General features: G+C 34.8%; 1 protein-coding gene across 12 annotated transcripts in view; it reads left to right on the forward strand.

Annotated features, from left to right (window-relative positions):
* BCAS3 (BCAS3 microtubule associated cell migration factor) overlaps positions 1-22,309 on the forward strand; it is a 514,510-nt gene that overhangs the window by 173,203 nt on the left and 318,998 nt on the right. For all 12 annotated transcript variants that reach the window (XM_033091257.1, XM_033091254.1, XM_033091253.1 and 9 more), the window contains exon 15: positions 14,901-15,165. In XM_033091257.1, the coding sequence (XP_032947148.1) occupies positions 14,901-15,165 (265 nt within the window). The remainder of the gene's footprint in view (positions 1-14,900; positions 15,166-22,309) is intronic.

The raw sequence follows: 22,309 nt of genomic DNA on the forward strand, positions 1-22,309 counted from the left end.
GTTGCTATCCCTAGTGAAACAATGAGTCTAGGCAATAGTCATCTGTGTTTGGTTGTAGCTGATGAGTCTTAACATTACCAAAGTGGAACCTCAGTTATCATTTGCTTTGTGATAAGATGCAATAGGATATATACAACATCATTTATGAAATATGCTGCTCAGCCCTCTGAATTGTACATACAGACCCTAGATATAATCGCACTTTAAACAAAATACAGAGACTGAGGGACAAGTGAAATAATACCATGAGAATGCAACTAGACAATTCTAAAATGTGGGAAGTTCTTTAATACAAACATGACCTGGTTTTAACAACAAATAATCGTAATGGAAAAATAAAATTGGGTGTGTGGCAGAGGTTAAAAGTAATTTTAGAGAATATTATCTAAATACGAAGTGAAGACCTTGTTTGCATCCTGTCTCATGCAAATCAAGTAGTACAAAAATGTATTTTTTCATACAAACAGTGAGATTTGAACATTTGCCTTAGTAGATACTATTAAAGAATTTAATGTCCTTATTTTCTTGTGATACATACAAAAGTATTTGCAGATCTGTAGAATGTTCTTTAAAATACTGTAACAGTAAGAGAGTGTCAGTTAGATAAAAGCACAAATAAATGACAAGAGAAAACAAGGTTATATTGATTACAAGAGTCTTAAGAGGCATAAACTAAATGCAATTTGTGAACTTTTCTTGGAGCCTGACTTAAACAAAATGTAAAGAGATTTTTTGAGACAGTTGGAGAAAATAGACCTTGAACTGGGTATTATCTGATATTAATCAGCTAATTTTGCTGGGTCTGCAATTGTGCGTTTGTTTTTTAAGTCTTTATCTGTTAGACATATATCCTAAGTCATAGTGAAGTAGTTACAGGTAAAACAATATATCTCTAATCTGCTTTTAAATATTCTGGTAAAACAAAACAACCCAAAAGATAGAGTAAACAAGATTTGCAAAGTGGTAATAATTATTGAAGCTGTGTATTGTAGATATTGATGGTTCATTATAACAGTCTATACTTGATGTATGTTTGGAAATTTCTCTAATAGAAAGTAATATTAAAATAATACCTTTCACCAATATTATGCTATTTTATTTACTTTAGCTTTGTAACAAGATATAATGGTCATTTTCAAAAACTTTCCCAGCTATTCTTGGGCATTTTCTTACTGAGATGCATTTTAAGAGTAACCTTATTGAGTTTTATAAAGAATCTTCTGCAGTTTTTTATTTGGATTGCATTGAAATTACATTTTAATATTGTTAGAAATCACGTTTACAGTATAGAAATTTGGCATCTAGGAATTATGTTTTAAAATTAGTTATTGCTCTTATAGGACAAAACTTTTGTTTTGTATCAAATTTGTATCTGCCTGCTTTCCTAGACTCTATTGTATGTTCAAATGGCTTTTCAGTAAATTTCCTTAGATTTTGTACGTAGAACATATTTTCTGATCATGATAATTTTTAATTTTTTTCAGTTCTTTTTCCTTCTTACATTGGCTAGGAATTCTAAAACCATGTGTAACTATATTAGTGATGGCTATAGTCTTTTTTCTTTGTTAGTAATACCTTCTTTTGTTTACTTGCCTGTTTTGCTCTATTTCTAGTATCTCTTTTTATGCCAATACCATACTGTTTTGACTACTGTAGCTTTGTAATATAGCTTGAAATTAGGATGTGTGATGCCTCCAGATTGCCTTGACTTCTTCTTTCTCAAGATTGCTTTGACTACTTAAGGTCTTTTGTGATTTCATGCAAATTTTAGGAATGTTTATTCTATTTCTGTGAAAAATGTTAATAGAATTTTGATAGGGATTGCACTGAATCTGTGGATTGCTTTGGGTATTTTGAATATTTTAACAATACTAATTCTTCCAGTCCATGAGCATGGAATATCTTTTGTTTGTATCTTCAATTTCTTTCATCAGTGTCTTACAATTTTCAGTGCACAGGTCTTTAACCTCCTTGGTTAAACTTTCATAGGTGTTTTATTCCTTTCAATGCAATTGCAAATGGGATTGTTTTCTTAATTTCTCTTTCTGATAGTTCATTATTATTGCAAAGAAATACAACTGATTTTGGTATGTTTGCTTTTGTATCCCACTACTTTCCCAAATTTGTTTATTCTAACAGTTTTTGGTGGAGTCTTTAGAGTTTTCTATCATGTCATCTTCAAATAGAGACAGTTTTATTTCTTCCTTCCCAATTTGTGTGCCTAAATTTAATTTCTTTGTCTTGCCTAATTGCTCTGGCTAGAACTTCCAGTACTATGTTTAATAAATGAGGCAAGAGTGGATATCCTTGTCTTGTTCTTGATCTTAGTGGAAAAGCTTGCTGCTTTTCACCGTTGAGTGTTATGTTAGCTGTTGTCTTATCTGGCCTCTTTTATATTGGGGTATATTCCCTCTATACAGACTTTGTTGAGAGTTTTTCTTTTTTATCATGAATGGATGTTGAATTTTTTCAGATTATTTTTCTGTATCGAGATGATCATAGGTTTTTATCTTTCCTTTTGTTAATGTGGTATGGATCTCCGTCAGCACCTAGCTGCTGGTGGATTGAAACCTGGACCCTCAGGCAGCAGCTTTTAACGTACGCAAATATACCTGTTTTATGTGAGACCTGGAGATAGGCATTTCAGTCTATTGCCTCTGTGCTGTGCCCCAGGTGGATAGTGAGTTAAGAAGTAATTTTTTAAACTATGGTAAATATTCCATTCCTCATCAAACTTTGTATTATTTCTTTTATTTATGTATATCATTTGGCTTAATAGATTCCTATTTTATTCAACGTGCTATACCATTCAATGATTATTTTAATGCTCAAAATGTCCCACATTTGGCTAGTTGAAGCCTATTAACTTGGCATCTGTGTCCTTTGACATATCTCTATTATTCTTTGACAATGTCCTTACTTTTTGGCATAACCAACTTGCTGACTGTCATATTTAGTTACTATTTGTTTTTGTTCCTTTTGTATGGAAGTTTTCAATTAGATGAGCATTTTAGGTAAAGATTTTAATATTTCCTTATGTTGCTTGGCGCATATGTACTCTGAGTTTTCTTCTTAACTCTGGTTTTATAATCCCTGTCCTATCCTCACTAGTCACTGGTATGCTCTACCTCAGCTGTAATCAGAGAATTAGAATACTTTAAGCACTTAGACCTATTTTTTTTTTTTACTTACACCTATTTTGACACCTCTTCTGCATTAACATTATTTGTCATTTTATTTTATCTACACATCCAACCTGGGAAAGAGATCATGCTTACGCTTCTTCATATCTCACATCCTTAGAACAGTGCCCTGCACGTGGACAAATGTTCATAGGTACAAATGTTTGATACTGTCAATGCTGTTCCTATTTAACAGATAGGAAAACCAAATAGAAATTATTAAAATTACTTTGTTCTGTGTCCTACCTTGTAACTTTGGAGCTTGGGAATTTCTAAACACCAAATATCAAGATCTAAGGAAACTCAGTGAATGACCATAAAATTCATTTTATAAGCTTCCATTGAAAATCATTTTGAATGACATAGAGAATTCAACACCGATGATAAAATCTATATGGCATGTGATCTGTCTATCACATGCTTTGAGTACTTCAAAATCATGTCATTCTGGATTCTTCCAAGAACTCTGAGGATACTTTAATCAGGCAAGGGGGAAAAAAAATCAAATATGTGGATCTAATTATGTTGGATTAAGTTGTTTTGTGATCTATGACTTGGGATATCCTCTGCATCTGACAGTAATTTTCCTCATATAGCACATATGTAGTTAGAAAACTATTCCGAGTTTCCAACTGTAAAGTCATGTGTTGTAAAACCTTACAATATTTTGTTAATACACTTCCATGATGTCTTACTCAAGCAGACACAAGTCATTTTGTACTTAACATGCTAATTTTGATAAATGATATACTTGGTTTTGAAACATCTGCACATCAAGTAAGTGTTACTTTTACTTTATCAGAGCGGTGCTGCAAAATGATATGATTAACATGTTTAATTCTCAAGGAGAAAAGAATCAGGTATTTAACATTATTACTTGATAGTATTTGATGGTTAGTTTAGATAAAAAAAAAATGTAGTGTGAGTGTGTCCCACATACTGCCTACTTAACGCTTATACTGGAATTCTAATTCTACTGGACTGTCTGTATTTTTATTTGCAAAACATGGCAATTAGGTGCATTACTCTATGATCCTGATTTTTGTCAGTTCCCCCCCCAGATATTAGCTTTATTGAAATGTAATCTGTATAATATAAAATTCATTGTAGCACAAGTACATCCATAGACAATACGTAAACATGTGGGCATGGTTCAACGACAGTTATAGCAACCTCTCAATTAAATCAGAGGTTACAGCTTTCCATTGTCCTACCCTATTGATTGGTTCTTACATTTGTCCCTTCAGAGTTTTTGTTGGGATTTTACAGCTGCCGCAGGGGAGTGGACACCATCCATCACCTTCTATTGTAGCCAATCCATCAGTGAATCAGGCATTTAAAGGCAGCTCAGTGAAATCAGGGGCTATTGAGCCAGTGGCATTACTGCAGGCAGTGGAGCTAGGTGATAAGTACCTGTAAAAACAAGATGCTGCTAGGGCCAGGCTGGCGCATATTCCGGAACATACCATGTCCACTTGACTAGCAGGCCCTGTTGGGCCTTCCCACCATGTTTATCATTGAATTTGTGTTGATACATCCCACTGTGCGTCTGGGAAATCACAAAACCTCCATGGGTCAGTTGTTTAGTTGCAAGAACTTGGTAGCCAGTCAGTAGCTGCCCTCTCAAAAGGGAGTGTACTTGGTTGCTGGATCAGGCAGATGGCGGTGTTGTACTAGGCTAACACTCTTGAGTGCTTTAGCAGCCATTAATTCTTCACCTTAACTTTTTACTACTGGGGTTATGTTGTTTCTATTGTACAGCATGGGAAGGAACTGGAAGCCTCGTTAGTGCTCAGTTGTGTACTTATCCCACAGTCTGCAGGGCAGAGGATACCCTCTGACACAAGCATGCAGGCACAATCAGTTAAGTCATTAATGCCACTTATATATTCATCAACACGAGCCATCATCATAGAGCACGTACAACATCACTTGAGCTTCTCTTCCCTACCATGAACTTTGCTTATATCTCATACTAGGGTATTTTTCCTCCTATGAAGACATGGACTAATGTGTGTAACGTGCGCATGCCAGTTGTTCCAGTGACAACTGCCAGGTGGTCACAGTGTCTCTTCTCTTGGTGGCAGGGGAGGCTAGGCTGAAGATACTGTGGGGACAGACAGGAGTGTTGGCCTTTTTTTCTCACTTGGCCACGTGTGGGGTCCAGTGTTGGTACCACTTATTTCTTCATGGGCAGTGGTACTATCGCCAATGTCCAGGGAGTTTCCAGGCAAAACAACAACAGCCCCGTTCTCTCTGTTCCCTTTCCCAATACTACCAACCAAGTTTCACCCTTCGGTCCTTGGAATTTTGGGCCACCCCTCATCGTCGTCTCCACTGACGTTCAGGCTGCAGCAGGAGCCAGCTACATTAGCACTGCTGGGTCTGTGTTTGCAGGGCATCACATTCACGTTTCTTCAGTTCAGGTTTTTATTGAAGTCATTATAGATTCATATGTACTTAGAAGAAATAGTAGTGAGACACCTCGTCTACACTTTACCCAGTTTATCCCAATGGTAACATTTTGCAAAACTAGAGTATGTCACAACCAAGATATTAACATTGGTACAACCCGCTGATCTTTTTCAGATTTCACCAGATTTACTTGTATGTGTGTGTGTGTGTAGGTCCATATAGTTTAATCACAATATACTCATGTAGGTTTGTGTATCTACCACCACAATCAAGATACCGAACAGTTTCCTCAAGTTACCCTTTTATAAGTCGACCTGACTCTGACAGTTTGCTTAACATTCACCTGCATTATCTACAGTTCTGCACCATTATAAACGTGTTACGAATGTGAACATAGTTTTCATTTTTTGAATTTCTGGCACCAAGAAGAGTGTAAAACATGTAAAAGGCCTTCCATAAATATTTTTTGAATAAATAAAGAAGTATGAAGAATTGATTTGTGTAGGGAGTAAGCAGATGGGATAGAGGGTATGGGTAGATCATTGGTCTTTACCGTTTCCAGTCTAAGTAACTTATTCCCAAGCAAACTTTTATTGCCATTAACGTTGTTGCAATAGAGTTGCCGTATTTTTTTTAAGAGTCACAGCATTTTTCATGAAAATGTGTTTATTAATTTTGAAGGAAAAAATGATTGAAGTATTGTGTTGAGAATACTCTCTAGAACTTGTCTATTACTTCTTGTGCAAGTAGCTTCTTTTTCTGTGTTTTCCTGAAAGTTTTCATTAAAGAACTTCATCTGATGGCTTGGATCTTGACTAGTTTAAAAAAATGTTTTTTATTTTTCAATTATCTTTGACATAGAATATTATATTAGTTTCAGGTGTACAACGTAGTGATTAGACATTTATATAACTTACAAAGGTATCAAATGAGTATAGTACCCATCTGATAACATACATAGTTATTACAATATTATTGATTATATTCCCTATGTTGTACTTTACATCCCCATGACTTTTTATAACTGGCAATTTGTACTTCTTAATCCCTTCCCCATTTTTACCCGTCTCCCCAACCCCTCTCCCATCTGGCAACCATCAGTTTGTTCTCTGTATTTATGAGTTTGTTTTGTTCATTTATTTTGTTTTTAGATTCCACATATAAGTGAAATCATATGGTATTTGTCTTTCTCTGACTTATTTCAGTTAGCATAATACCCCATAGGTCCATCCATGTTGTCACAAATGGCAAGGTTTCATTCTTTTTAATGGCTGAGTATTATTCCATTGTATATATGTATGATATCTTTATCCATCCTATCAATAGACACTTAGATTGCTCCCATATCTTGGCTATTATAAATAATGCTGCTATATGGGACTTCCATTTATGGTTTTGATTGTCATTCTTACAGGCTTCTGAAAGCATAGGACCCTTGGATTTGAGACTTTTTATCCAAGTTCTCTCTGCTTTTTTTTTTCTTTTTCTTTTTTTTCTTTTTTTAAAGAGACTTGGAAAAGGAATGGGTTTTTGAATTATTAGGCATGTATTTGGCTACAGAAACAAAATCACATTTAACAATGCTGTCAAATCAGGGTTTATTTTTCCAGGGTTCATATTATAAAAAGGATGCTGCTGGTTTGAGTACAATTGCTCTACAATGTCTGTGACTTTTTTGTTCTTTCCCTCCTGATTGTTTTCTAATTGCCACTGCTCTGGGCATCATTTCTGAACTCAAGGCTGTAAGATGGGGAGAAAGGGCAGCATCAATGATGTTAATTCCTTTTGTCAGGGAAGTGGATACTTTCCCAGAGTCCTGTGGTAGTGTCCTGCTTTTGTCTGACTGATTATAACTTTGTCAACACCTGCTGTAAGAGAGGCTGGGCAAGCATGTAAGCAGCATATGTGGTGGTGTCAGGTGAGGGAGTGAAGGTTGGAGATGGGTGTTCGATTTGACATTCACTAGTTCCATCCATATAACCATCGCTACAGTCAAGATATGGAACATTCTCATCATCCCAGAAAGTTTCCTTCTCCCCTTTTCAGTCAGGTCCTCTGCCCCACTCATACCCTAGGCAAACATTGCCATTACTTCATTTAAAAAACGTTTTTTTCAATTGCAATTGACTTTTAATATTATATTAGTTTCAGGAGTTACTTCATTCTTTAAAAAAGTATCTACATAATTTCTACAGGTTGGTATGGATTTAAGGGGACTGCCACTTCAGGTTACTTTATTATATTTTCCAGCTTCATTTTACAGATGTTAGATCAGTAGCAGTGTCATTATCTGAGTGTTTTAAAACTGCAGATTTCTTGGTCATGTCTCTCCCATTCCCTAATACTTGAATCATAATTTTGAATGTGGGACCAAAGAATCTGCATTTCTTACGAATAATCGAGATGCTTATCACATTAAAGTTTGAGAATCTCTGCTTTAGATTTTAGGACAGTAAACTATCCCTACATTTTTATCACTGCTATTAGTTAATTGGATTTGGGGTGAATTTGTGACATAAATTTAGAGCCTTGTAAGATGCTGATTTCTACATCTTAGATGCTTATGTATAATAACATTTAATTCTAGTGTTCAAATACTCTTGTTTCATATGTAATTTGAATTCAACCTGTTTTGTGAATTAAATATACAGTATACATTTCGGTTTTTTGTTTTGTTTTGTTTTGATAAAATTTTGGACGTAATTGATTAAATCAATGAAATATTTAAAAATAGATAATTCAGATTACCAAAAATGTTTTTATAAATTATGATTAGTGCAATATATAGCTATAGTATGTTTTTTCCCCCCTTGTTCTGCCTACCCTTTCCCCCACTCCAGTTCAAACTGTTGTTTCTCAGTCTAGTTGTGTAGGACACAGCTCCCTGGCCCATGCTGGTATTATGAGCCTTTCGCTTCCCCGTCTGAGGCATTTGGTTGCCAGGGAGAGCTGTTGTTCACAATCTTAGCTGTAGAGGGTGCAGCTTACTGGCCCAGGTGGGAATCAAACCGGCAACCTTGGAGTTAGGAGGCCGGCGCTCCAACCACTTGAGACACCGGGCCCGGCTAGCCGGCCCACTGTAGCATGTTTTAAGGAACAAATATGTTAGCTTTCTAGGGGATTAATTGGTCTCCCATACCCAAATTTTACATCATTACAGTAAGAAAAAAGTGTGCGGTGTTAAAAATATGCCAAATGATACAGGAACCATTTAAAGAACAATAAATTACATAACTTAATATGTATTTGCAAAACAGTTATGCACTACGTATTTTTTATTTGAATCTCATTAGTAAAGAATTTTGACATTTAAATTTAAATAAAAGTGAAAAATAGTGCTTTTAAAGCTCTAAATTGATGATAATGTCCTAATGAGGATTCTCTGACTACACTCATTGCTTGTTTTTTTCTCTTTTTATGTCCCATTTTTATGCTGAGTGAAGGGAAACTTAATAAGAACATCTGGTTATACCTTTTACCCTTATTGTATTGAAGTCACTTGTTTAACCCAAACCCAGATGTGAAGTGCGCCAAGATGGGCACAGATAAAATGCTAGTGTAGGTTTTCTAGCCGCTGCTTATCTTCCTGTGAGCGTAGGACAAGAGACATCTCTAAGAACTAAGGGGCAGTTAAATGAAACCACAAACTATAAAAGAAGCTGTACAACTTCCCTTTCAGCAAACTAGCTAGTTAGTCCTTTCATTTTTTTTTAATAACAGCTTTATCAAGACATAATACACATATATAAATTTCACCCTTTTGAAGTGTACAATGTAGTGGTTTTTAGTGTATTTACAGTTGTACAACGATCACTACTATCTTATTCCAGAACATTTTCATCACCCCAGAAAGAAGCCTGGTACCCATTAGCAGCCACTCTTCATTATTCTCCCCCAGCCCTTAGCAATTGCTCATTTACTTTCTGTCTCTATGGATTTGCTTATTCTGTACATTTCATATGGATGGAATCACACAATATGTAGCCTTTTTTCTCTTCTATCATTTTTGTGTAATGTTTCCAAATTTCACTCATGGTATAGCATGTGCATCAGAACTTTATTCCTTTCTATGGCTGAACAATATTCTCTTGTATGGCCATACCACAATTTGTCCATTCATTAGTTGATAGACATTCGGGTTGTTTCCACTTTTGAGCTCTAAGGAATACTGCTATGAACATTAATGTACAGGTGTTTGTTTAAAATTATGTTTTCAGTTCTCTTGGGTATCTAGGAATTCAACTATTGGGTCGTATGGTAAATCTCTAACTTTTAGAGGCATTTTCTAAGTGGCCTTACCATTTACATTCTCCCCAGCAGTGTGTGAGGGTTCCAGTTTCTTTACATCCTTTCAACACCTGTTATTCTATGTCTTTTTGTTTATAGTTATTCTTTTCATTATGAAGTATGGAATCTCACTGTGGTTTTTATTTGCATTTCCCTAATGACTAATAACATTGAGCCTCTTTCCATGAGCTTACTGGCAATTTATCTATTTTCTTTGGAAAAATGTTCAGATCCTTTGCTTATTTTTAATTGGATTATTTGTCTTTATGTTGTTGAGCTGAAAAGACTTCTTTATATATTCTACATGGTGGACCTTTATCAGAGCTCTTATTTGCAAATATTTTTCTGTGAGTGTGTTTTTACTTTGTTGATAGTATACTTTGATGCACACAAGTTTTTAATTTTGAAGAATGACTTACCTCCTTTGTCTTTTGTTGCCTGTAGGTGGTTTGAATTAAGAGTTCAGTTAAAAGCCTAATGTAGTAACCTGGCAGAGATATGACAGTGGTTTACTCTACATCAATAGCAGTGAAACAGACATTTGGGCAGAGTATGGATATATGTTATGATAATTACGATAATAATGGCATATATCATTGTTCAGTGGTTATTAAGTGCTAGGCACTGTTGTAAGTGTTTTATATGTTAATTCATTAAACCTAAAGTCCCATGAGATATGTATTATTATTCTCATTTTACAAATGAAGAACTATAAGAAGACACAGAGTTGTTAACTAACTTTTTCATGGCCATATAGCTGGTAAGTATAAATATATTTACTATGTAAATCTACCTATACATAAAGCCTATAATAACATGTAAAAACTTTATATGTGTTTTCACTATCTTTTATAATGTTAAAAGTTTAAAGATTATTTTACATTTCAAATTGGTTACTATTGTTGTCCGATATACAATTATACATGTGTGGGTACATGCAAATGTATATGTATCTGCATTTGTAATTATGTGATATATAAAAATACATATATACATATAACTATACGAGTATGTGCACACACCTATTCACCTGTGCATTAAGAGACATTTGGAAGAATGTCTTCCAAGATAATAAGAAATAGTTGTCTCTGGGTTGTGGGGTGTGTGTGTGTGTGTGTGTGTGTGTGTAAACCAAAATGAATTTGTCCAAAAATTATGTATTATTATTGAATTGAATATAGCTATTTTCATCTTGAAGACAAAACAAAGCGTCTTCCTACTTTTGAATTTAGACATGTTCCTAGCTCATGTCTTGTATGGATTTCCCTTATGGAAAGGCTTTATGTGCAGTTTTCCCTCTACACTATGGAGTGTTTTGTAAACTTAAGAATGATATTTATTGACCAGAGGGTCTTACTATGTTTTTTGACCTTGACTTTAGATTTCCAAGGTCCTTTCTGGTTTAAAGTCTATTATGCCCCAACAAATCGATATTGACCACCCGATGATGGTATAAACCGGGTCAGCCAACCATGGTCCATGAGCTATGTATCGCTCTCTGTCTGTTTTTAGACATCATACAAGCTAAGAATGGTTTTTATAGATGAGCATTGGAATCTATTTGATGATAATAATACTAGCTCAGAACTCCAAATAATCAAAATACTGTCTCCAATAAATTAAGATTCCATTCTTCTCCTTAGTAGACATATATTACAAAATATTATGCTCAGTAAAAATTTTGTCAAAATTTGTTTTCCTTCTTGTTTTATAAGTACCTACTTGATTTTGCTTCTTTGCCCTCAAAGCCTAAAATTTTATTATCTGGCCCTTTACAGAAAAAGTTTGCCAAAGCCTGTTCTAAAAGAAACTTGCACTTTTGTCATGTCCACATTGATTCTCTGTCTTCACTTTAATAGCAGTTTGAAATCGAAATGGCCATGCAGTGTATCCCTCGCTGTCCAAATCTGCTTGGATTGGATCAGTTCCTGGGTTTAGGAGAGTGAATAGTCAGTGTTTTTAAAAAACAATTATCTAAATATGTTTGCTCCCTAAATTTGAGAGTAGGTGTTCGGATTGTACTTGTTTGGTACCTTCACTTGTTGAACTTCTTTTTATAACAATTGCCCAATCTGTAACATGATCGATGTTATTTGTGATGATGTTTAGTACTGTAGAGCTAAATCAGAGGTGCAACTCTCATATAGCTCTCCTGTTTTGTGGTGAGAAAATCTCAACTAGAAATATTCCAAAATCGAAGTCCAAAAATCATGCAGATGATATCTTTTTATTGTTAGTTTACTATTATGTATCGTCTTTCTTGTTTTTAAAGCTGCATGAAAAACCACCCAACTAGTTGGATAATACCAACAGTTGTATCATTTTGCATTTTGTGAGTAGGCGACTTGTTATCTTCTGTAATGTTGTTTAAAGGATTAAACTTTCTCTAGTCTCTTGACAGCTAGTATCTTTAGCAACCCTTCTCTGTTCATTTATGTATCAAGGTCATAGAGCAGAACCAGTGCTCTAATAGCAGTTTTCTAAGTAAGCATTTAGGTGGAATTCTGTCTTCCTGCCTTGATAGTGATTGTTAGCACCACCTCATATCAGAAGTATTCTTAAAATGAAAGAAGGAAACTCCTTTTCATTGGCAGACCAGGAAGTGCTCTTGATTATAAGTGTTTTGGAAAAAGGTTTTAGATAACACTGTGGATGGAACATAAATTATTCAATAAGCCTGAAGATGTTTTCCTTTATATATTTGATTCTGGCTTGTGTTAATGCAGTTGATATTATGTTATTAAATTCCCTTGGTATTGTGTTTGTTTTCTATTCTTCAGCTATTAACACTTTTTTTGTCCTGCCCCTTCTCTTTCTCTTGCTTTTCTGTAAATCAGTTCAGTCGAAAGTTATCATAGGCAAAGTACAGAGGTAAAACACTTGTGGAATGACTATTCATAATTCTAGAATTCCTGAGATTTGAATTTGTCAGCTATCAGGAGATTCTTTACTTATATTGTTAATGTGCCATTTGTCACAGTAATTGAAATGGACAGCATGTGGTTGAAACTTGGTTTATCCATGTATTGGTCATTTTTGTCTAGCACTAGTCCACCAATGAAGTAGCTTGTCTTGATATAAGACTAAAGTTTCTTTTTTATTTCAAAGGTTTTTTAGAGACTTATACTTTGATGGATCCTTGTAGCTTTTTGTTTGTGGAATATTTCTGGAATACTAATCAAGATTTTAATCTGAGTTTAGGCTTATTGGAGGATCTAATATATTGGAAAGTTGGCTTCTCTGACTGCTTAAGGAGTTTTACTTAGCTCCTGTTATAATGATAGCTAATATATTCATGTTCATATACATGTGTACACACGTACGTACATTTTTCATGTTAAATCCCCCTCATGAATACCTTATCTTTATTCTACTGTACTTTTACATTGTCTGGATCCTTTTTTTTTGGAGCACTGTTTGATGAATGTTTTATGTGGTAGAAAATTGTTTTAGTTTATCATTTGGTGAATGGGGAAAATCTGTGACTTGCCTTCCTTTTAGAGGCTTTACTTAAAATGGTTAAAACAATATTGGATTTTACTTAGCTTCTTTTTAAGTATAAAAGTAAATGGGGACATTTTGATCAAGTTATCACCATTAGACTGATATCAAGATAAAAATTGTAAATTCAATTTGCTAATTTGAAAATATTGGAACTTCTGTATTCAGTGCCTGTCTAGTGTCATACACATTAGTGACAGACTTTTCCTAGATCCAGCCTGTGGTCAACCACTTGTTTTGTAAATAAAGTTTTTAAAAACATAGCTGCACTCATTATTTTCATATTTTCTGTGACTACTTTGACACTAGAACAGAGTTGAATGTTATAGTTGCAACAGGCAATAGAGACGCTATAATCTGCAATGTTTGCCAATCACTGCAGATATTATACATGAGCGTCTTTTGTTTCTTTTGTCATTAGACTTTTTTAATTGAATAAATTTGGCATATAACATTGTGTAAATTTAAAGTATACAGCATGCTACTTTGACACGTTTTTATATTGTAATACGATTTCAGTTGTAGCCATTTCTATTACATTACAGAATTATAGTAGTACAATATTTCTATCTATATTCATTATATTGTGCATTTAAACTCTATGGCTTATTTATTAGTTGTTAGAAGTTTATACCCTTAAACACTATCAATCTTATCTCTCCCCAACCCCCTAATAAGCATCATTTTACTCTGTTTTTCACAGGTTTTATTTTTTTATTTTTTAGATTCTGCATATAAATGGTATCGTATAGTTCTTGTCTTTCTCTGACTTACCTCTATTAGCATCATATGCTCAAGGTCCTTCCATGTTGTCGCAAATGGCAAGATAGCTTCCTTTCTTAAGGCTGAATTATATTCCATTGTGTGTGTATATATATTATACATAAGACAGTTATTTCACTTTTATATATTATATTTTCACAAATGTCTTCTGTGTCTTTTCCTCATGTTCTACTGTCAGCCCAAGAATGATTTCTTATTCGCCATTTTGTTCCTAGTACTCATTAGCGTGGTACCGAATGAGTATTTGTTGAGTGAATGATGGTGTAATTACCTCACCCACACTGTATAATGTATATTTTTATTTTAACTATTCTGTGCTTTCTAGAAGGCAAATTCATTTAGAGAAATAAACCTCACTTACATATCTTTTCTTACAGCTCTCCAGGGTGAAACTACGTAGGTCCTGTTTTCTGACTTGGCAATCTGTGCAGCAAGGGGATAGAATTTCCTGCTATAAATCTTATCAAATCCCTGATACAGAGTTTTGATCAATATCCATCATGAAACGCATCTGTACAATATATATATTTTGTACTATATGTATGTGTGTGTGTGTGTGAGTGTGTGTGTGTGTGTGTGTGTGTGTGTATATATAATTATAACCTTTGATTTTAGGTAAATTTGCTAATGAGGCAAGCATGCCTATTCACATTTGGTGATAGATGTGTAATATCTGAGTAAATGCAAATAGTTTTCATCATTTCTGTTTTTTTTTCCATATCTCATTTCTAGGTACAAGACATCTGTTTCAGCCATGACTGTCGCTGGGTAGTGGTCAGTACACTCCGAGGGACTTCCCATGTTTTCCCAATCAACCCTTATGGTGGCCAACCTTGTGTTCGAACACATATGTCACCACGAGTCGTGAATCGTATGAGCCGCTTCCAGAAAAGCGCTGGGCTGGAAGAGATTGAACAAGAACTAACATCTAAGCAAGGAGGTCGCTGTAGCCCTGTTCCAGGTCTATCAAGCAGCCCTTCTGGGTCACCTCTGCATGGTAAACTTCATTTTCTCTTTCTCCAATGAACCCTACAATCCTTCCCTTTATCCTTAAGTTTAGAGATCTGGGATAAAATAAATCCATTTTTCCTAATCTGTTCAGGCGAAGACAAGATCTTAGGCTCATTTTGGACAGTCTTAATTTATTAAATAATTTAACAAATTGAAATCAGTATAGTAATGGTGATCTTTATCATGCTACTTTAACTCCTTAACTCTCTCAGCATATACGGGATACTAGGTGGCATATATACAAGGGTGCCAAAAAAATGTATACACATTTTAAGAAAGGAAAACTGTATTAAAATTGTAGTACTCAATATATACCAATAACAAAAGATGTTTGTTATTTCTTGTTTGTCATGAAATAAGTCATATTTGACTTCTGCAATTACAAGAGGTGCTCAAAATGGTTACGATCAGCGTCCACACACTTCTGATTATGGCGAACTACTGCTTGAGTAACGTTGACCAAAATGTCCACTTGTATACATTTTTTTGGAATGTATGAATGAACCCTAGTATATGGAATATGAAGTTCGAGACTATTTTCATAAATTTAGAGATTTAACTCATATCTATAGGTCTTTTCCAGAAAATTCCATTTTTAACCAAAATCAACACTCTGTAGCTCATTAAGAAATATTCATTGTTGGAGAATCATGGTCACGAGTTATGTGTATGTTAGAGTAGCATTTGCATTTTATTTGAAAATACATCTCTGTGGGATTTCTCCCAAGATATTGTAGGAAAAACAACAACAAAAATAATGTATTTTAGAGGAAATAGTTGTACAACCATCACCCCATCCAGTAAATGAAACACTAGCAGAATTCCTCCTTTGTACTCCTTTTCCATAAAAGTAAACCATGACTTTGACTTTTATTGTAGTTATTTTCTTTTTTAAAATAGTTTTCTCCTAAGGAAGTATCCCTAAATACTGTTGTTCGTTTTTATATAAATGGAATTACAGAGCATGTATATTTTGGAATATTAAGTTTCTTTAAAATTATGTTTATGAGATTAATTCATCTTCTTCTATGTAGGTTTACTTCATTTATTTCCATTGCTCCTAAAGATTCCATTGTATAATTATACTTCTGCTTATTTATCCTTTCTACTATTGATGCGTATCTCGGTAGTTTCCAGTGTGGGTTATTATGTATAGTGATACAGTGAAAATTTCTGTATATGTTTATTGGTGTAAATGTGTATTCATTTCTAAGTGGAAATGCTAGGTTATAATGTATGCATATCTTGACCTTGGTAGATAATACTAGAGTGGTTTTACCATTTCATTCTCACTAGACTGACAGAAAATATTTTACATTAGATGACACTTTTTCTAGTGCACTGCAGATTCTCCTTGACAGATAACCAATTTAGGTTTTTAAGAATAGGGAATTTTATATAGAGATTATCGTTACTACAGAAAACAATATTTAACTGATCTGAAATTCATATAATATAAAATCAACCATTTAAATGTTAACAATTCAGCGGCATTTAGTATATTCACAGTATTGTGAAATCACCACTTCTCCCTAATTCCAAAACATTTTCTTTACCGCAGAAGAAAACCACATATTGTTTAAACAGTTACTCCTTACTTCTGTCTCCCCAAGCTCCTAGCAACCACCAACCTGCTTTTCATCTCGGTGGATTTTCCTGTTCTCGGTATTTCATATAACTGCAGTCATACAATATGTGACCTTTTTGTTTCTGGCATCTTTCCCATAGTGTAATGTTTTTGGATTACAACCACATTGTACTATGTATCAGTACTTCATTCCTTTTTATGGCTGAATAATATTCCATTGTATGTATATACCATATTTTTTTATTCATCCATTGATGGACATTTGGGCTGTTTCCACCTTTTAGCTATTGGGAATAGTGCTATCAACATGTGATTGGGAATAGTACTATGAACATGTGAGTACAAGTATTTGTTTCTTTGCAATTCTTTTGGCTGTATTCCTATCTTTATTTGTTTTAGCTTCTGCTTGAACATATATCCTTTTGTAATACATAATCAATTCTAGATAAGTATTTTCTGTAGGAAGTTTTAAGATAGACTGAAAAAATATAGGTAAATGAAATTGTGGGGAGAAATTGTGTAACTCAAAAAAATTTGGACCTCTGTTTTCCCCTTAGATGATATTTTATGCTTTGGTCCTATTATTTGTAGAAGAACGGTTGTTATTCATGTATATTGAACTTGGATAGTGACCCATGACCTTCAAGTTTGAAAATCTTTTAGAATCAATATTAGGAGAAAACAGTCATTTAATGAAGTATTTAGAATGTTTTTTTTTAAAGTTTAGAAAGCTGTGAGATATTCACATTTTCAGACATCTGCAAGAAATTTTACTTAATTACTTACATTTGTAGGTATAAATATTTTGTCATATAATTAGGTGATAGTATAGGTTCTTTGAGGACCTTTCACTTTGTGTTGAATATTTTCCTTTACTTAAATTTTTCCAAACACTTTATGGGGAGAGATTCAGTGTGCATGTGGGAAGCTAGGTTGACCAGAGAACGAAACGTATTAGAAAAATTAGGAAGGATTTACAGTCCTTATATTTATACACCTTCAAAGAGTATTCTTTTGAGCTTCTCTTTTCTTCCTTCCTTATTAAGCTTTACACATACCAGATTCTGTGCTAGGCTTTGGGCATAATGTGCACCAAAAATTGCTATGTCTGTCCTGTGTATCTTCTAGTCCAAGGGAAAAGACAGATATTAAATGACTGTGAACAAATACCTTTCAATATATTTTTGCTGTAGGGTGCAAAATGCAAATCAGTTAAGGATTTGTCATGTGTAAAAAAAACAACAACAAAAAACCAAATAGTTGAACAGTAATACTTGAATTTCTGAGTAAAAATATACTCTTTTCTCTCAGCTTTATTGCTCTCACAGCTCTCTTCATGTTTTTACATAAAGCAAACAGAAGACATCTCAGAGAGGAGATTATAGACTGACAATACTGCTGCACTTAACATTCCCTTTGGAAAGTAAGGCATTTCAGACGGCATTTTCCTCCCTATAACACATATTAAAATTTTATTATGTTGGAATTTCACCCCATTACTCTGTGTAGTTTTTCTTATTTTTAAAGCATCGACATTAGAGTGATGGTCATTTTTCTTCATGTTCTTTTTGTATCTCACATGTCAAAACAAAATGGGCATTGTTGTTGGTTAGTTCTAAAAATGATGTATTTACAGTTTGTGTGGATAAACAGTCTTGATGCTGGTCAAAAACAATGTAAACTTTGAACAGGGAGGGATTCGTCTTGAAAATGAATCATGCTTCGTGGTATTACCGTTGTTTGTGTTCTTTTTAGCAAAGTAAAGGAAACTGTTAAATAACAGTTGATATAGGGATATTTCCTTTTTACTCTCTGGAGTCAGTCCAGTGTAGGTTAGGATTATTTTATCTACTTGCCATTTTTTTTTTAAGTTAACAGAGGATGTTTATTTGTTTGAAATATATTCTCTCTAAATATCTCTTTCATTTCTGATCTTGTTGCCTGGACATTAGACTATGTGAGGGATTCTTAACTTAAGACCCATGGACATGGATAGGAAAAAATTACATCTTTATGTTTACTATCCTCTAACCAAAATTAAGTGTTGCCATTTGTTATGAATATAGACAACACACAGCAGCCACATTCCTAGTGGCTTGTGATATGGTCACCAATAAAAACACAGATGTTTTCATATCATGTTATATATGAGATATATATCTTGAACTGTTTTGAATCACTGAAATACATTTTGAAGTAATGTTTATGTTCACCATAGCTTTGAAAGTATATATTATGTAATAATATTCTTGATTTTAATATTTATTACATATATTACTATAGCAGAATGTAATTTTTAAATATATTGATAAACTATACTTCAGTATAGTTTGCTTCCTTTGTAACTCTATGTCTTTTATTTCATGCTTTATTAGCTTTATTCAGAGAGAGAGTCTACAGGCTTTCCCGGGCTGTCCAAGCAGTCCCTGGCCCCAGAATGATTAAGAACCCCATGTCATCATTTCTTACCTCATCTGTTTCTGCGATGTGGTCCAACCTTTGTGGGATTTTTTTTTTTTTTTTTACTATCACAAGTATTTCCTTTGTTAACCATAAATATGATCTTTCACTTTTCTGCTTGAAGTCTTTCAGTGTCTCACTATACTTTTAGAATGTTAGAGAAGGTCCTACCTTATTTCCAGCTTCTTGTCCCACCGCACCTAGATTTCTGTACCTTTCCCTGACTGTGCCACATGTATTCATTTCTTGGCATCTTTCCTATTTGTCTATTCTTCTCAGCTTGAAATAATTGTTACCCCTAGAATACCTACTAAAACCCTACTTCATTGTGATCTAGCTGAAAATATCATCTGTCTCGTAAGCCTCTCCTAAGCATCTCTTGATGTTGTGTCATTTGTGTCAGCTGTGGTATTGATACTCTGAATGCACGTTGGTTATATTGTAATGTGGGTCTTGTTAGTGAACATGCCTGTCTTCCCATTAGGTTGACTTCCATGAAGACAGGGTCTTTCCCTGTCTGTTTTTGTATCTTTGCACCTTGTGTAGTATTTGGTAAAATGGAGACTCTAAGGCTTCGAGCCAAGTTTCCAAACATCTTTAGAAGTTTTTCTAATAAAACAATTTAGATAGAAATCATTACTTGTCAGAATGAAGAGCTTTTCATTCATGGTAACATTGCTGTTCTTTTTATAAGATCTGTAAAATACAGTCACTTATTCAACAACTGTTAGTGTTTACTATGTCCAGGCACTGTTTCTGAGCTCTAAGAATACAGCAGTGAGCAAGAGGAAAACATCCGTAGAGCTGACCTTCCAGTGGAGTGATATGAACAATAAACAGGACAGATTGATAGATGATAGATAGATACATTTATGTGCTGTGGAGAAAAAGGATGGAAGGTGAATAGGGAATGCCTGGAGAGTATTGCAATTTGAAATTAGTATGTTTCCTGCAGACCTTACTGAGAAGATATTGGAACAAAGATCTGACGGAAGTATGGGAGAAAGTCATGCAGGTATCTGGGTTACATGTTCCAGGCAGAAGGAACAGATAGTGTTGAGTCCCTGAGCTGAGAATGTGGCTGGAGTATTCAAGGAAAGGGAGGGAGGTCAGTGTGTCCAAAGCATAGGAGTAGAAGCACCGAGTAGAAGATGAGGTCAGGGAGGAAATGCGGCCTGATCGTGTCAGTCTTTGACTTGAACTCAGAGTGAGATGGAGAAGCTATGGAGTTTTGAGAATAAGAGTGACCTGGTAAGCCTCGCTCTGGCAGGATCAGAGTGGAGATATATAATAAGAATGCCCAGTCTGTAGGTTGACATGGGTTGAAGCCTACTGAGACCAGTTTGGAGAGTATTGCAAAAATCCAAGTGAGAGAAAACAGGGCTTAGACTGAGTTGTTTAAAGTGGAGATTCTGAGGAGTAATTGGATTCTTGATATATTTTGATGGAGGGGCATCAGGATTTCTGGTCTATATTATATCAAGTAGGAGAGAAGAGAAGAGGCAGAATGACGAGTATGGCTTTTGGCCTGCACAACTGGAAGGATGGGGTTGCTGTCAAGTGAGATGAGAAACACAGGGTTAAAGCAGGTTTGAGGATAGGGACAAGATCAGGAGTTTGGGACATGTTGCATTTACTTTCTATCATTGACCGCCTAGTGATGTTAAATAGGTAGTTGGTTTTATGAGACTGGAGTTTAATGGAAAGGACTAGGCTGAGGATAGATGTTTGGATGGCATAGACAAAGCCAAAAGCTGGATGAGATCACCCAGTGAGGGAGTGAGTACTAAAACACGAGCACATGAAGCTGTCCGGGGACTGAGCCCTGGGGCCCTCCTACATGAAGTAGCCAGTGACATAGAAGGAAAACCACTGGTGAGAAATCCTAGAGGCCGAATGAAGAAATTTTTTTTCTGAGAAAAGAGTGATTAATGTGTTTATTTCTGGTGATATGCCAATTAAGATAAGGACTGAGAAAAAGAAACAATACCATCCAATTTAATAATGAACAAGACAGGTGACTTTGATAAGAGCAGTTTTGGTAAGCTGTAAGTGCCTGATAGAAGTAGATTTTAGGAAGAATGGGAAGAGAGACGTTGGAGGCTAGTATTGACTCATCTTTCAAGGAGCATTGATATAAAGGGGAGCAGAAAAATGGGGAATAATTAGAGGGGAAAACATTGCTTATGTTTTCTCATGGAGACAGGAAATGAGGATGGTTGCAGGTATTGGGAGCTTTAAGGATAAAGGCAAAGGTCGGAAAATGGTCCTCTAGGGGCATGTAGGCATTCCTTTACCCATTAGTAAACTTTGGCTGAACGAAGACACCATGTCTCCCACTGGTATTATGCCCCTAGCAAATTTAATTACAAACCTTTGCTTTCCAACTTCAACACCTTGTTCCTACACCTGAATTGCTTTCCATTAATTTCTTCAGGTAAGCATTGAAAGCGTCTTTCAAACTCAGCTCAGCTCAGACGCACTTTCTCCCTCTTAACATGTCAAACTTCATGTATTTGCCCCTTCTGTATGCTCTTTATCAGTATTTGTTGCTCTCTACTTTCTAGCTATTATTTTTGATGATCTCCATTATTAAGGTATAACTTGGGAAGCAGTGGGAGGATCTGGAGTCAGACTCCCTGGGGTGGAATCTGTCCTCCATGACTCTCTAACTCTGTAATCTTAGACAAATTACTTAACCTACCTGTGCCTTAATTTTCTTTCTGTAAAATGCGGGACATGATATTACCTACCTTAGAGAGTTACTGTGAGGATCAAAGTACTTTGAGTAGTGTTTGGCACATGTTGACTACTCAGTAAAAGATTAGCTGCTATAATGGGTATCATTATTAATACTGTTTATTATTGAGGACACATATAGGATTGAGTCATTTTTCATATTTTTGTACGGTGTCTCTTATCCAGAAAACAGAATAAATGAATAATTCACTGAATAATGATGGACTCAAATAAAATTGTGACCTTATTTTTTTGTAGTAGGCTTTTGTAGTATTTTGGACTCAGTATTGATAAGTTGACCTGACATTGTTTCTGAAATTATGGGCGATACCAGCACAAAACT

This window comes from Rhinolophus ferrumequinum, chromosome 21 (assembly GCF_004115265.2).
Source record: "Rhinolophus ferrumequinum isolate MPI-CBG mRhiFer1 chromosome 21, mRhiFer1_v1.p, whole genome shotgun sequence".
In the NCBI taxonomy this organism is placed as follows: Eukaryota; Metazoa; Chordata; class Mammalia; order Chiroptera; family Rhinolophidae; genus Rhinolophus; species Rhinolophus ferrumequinum.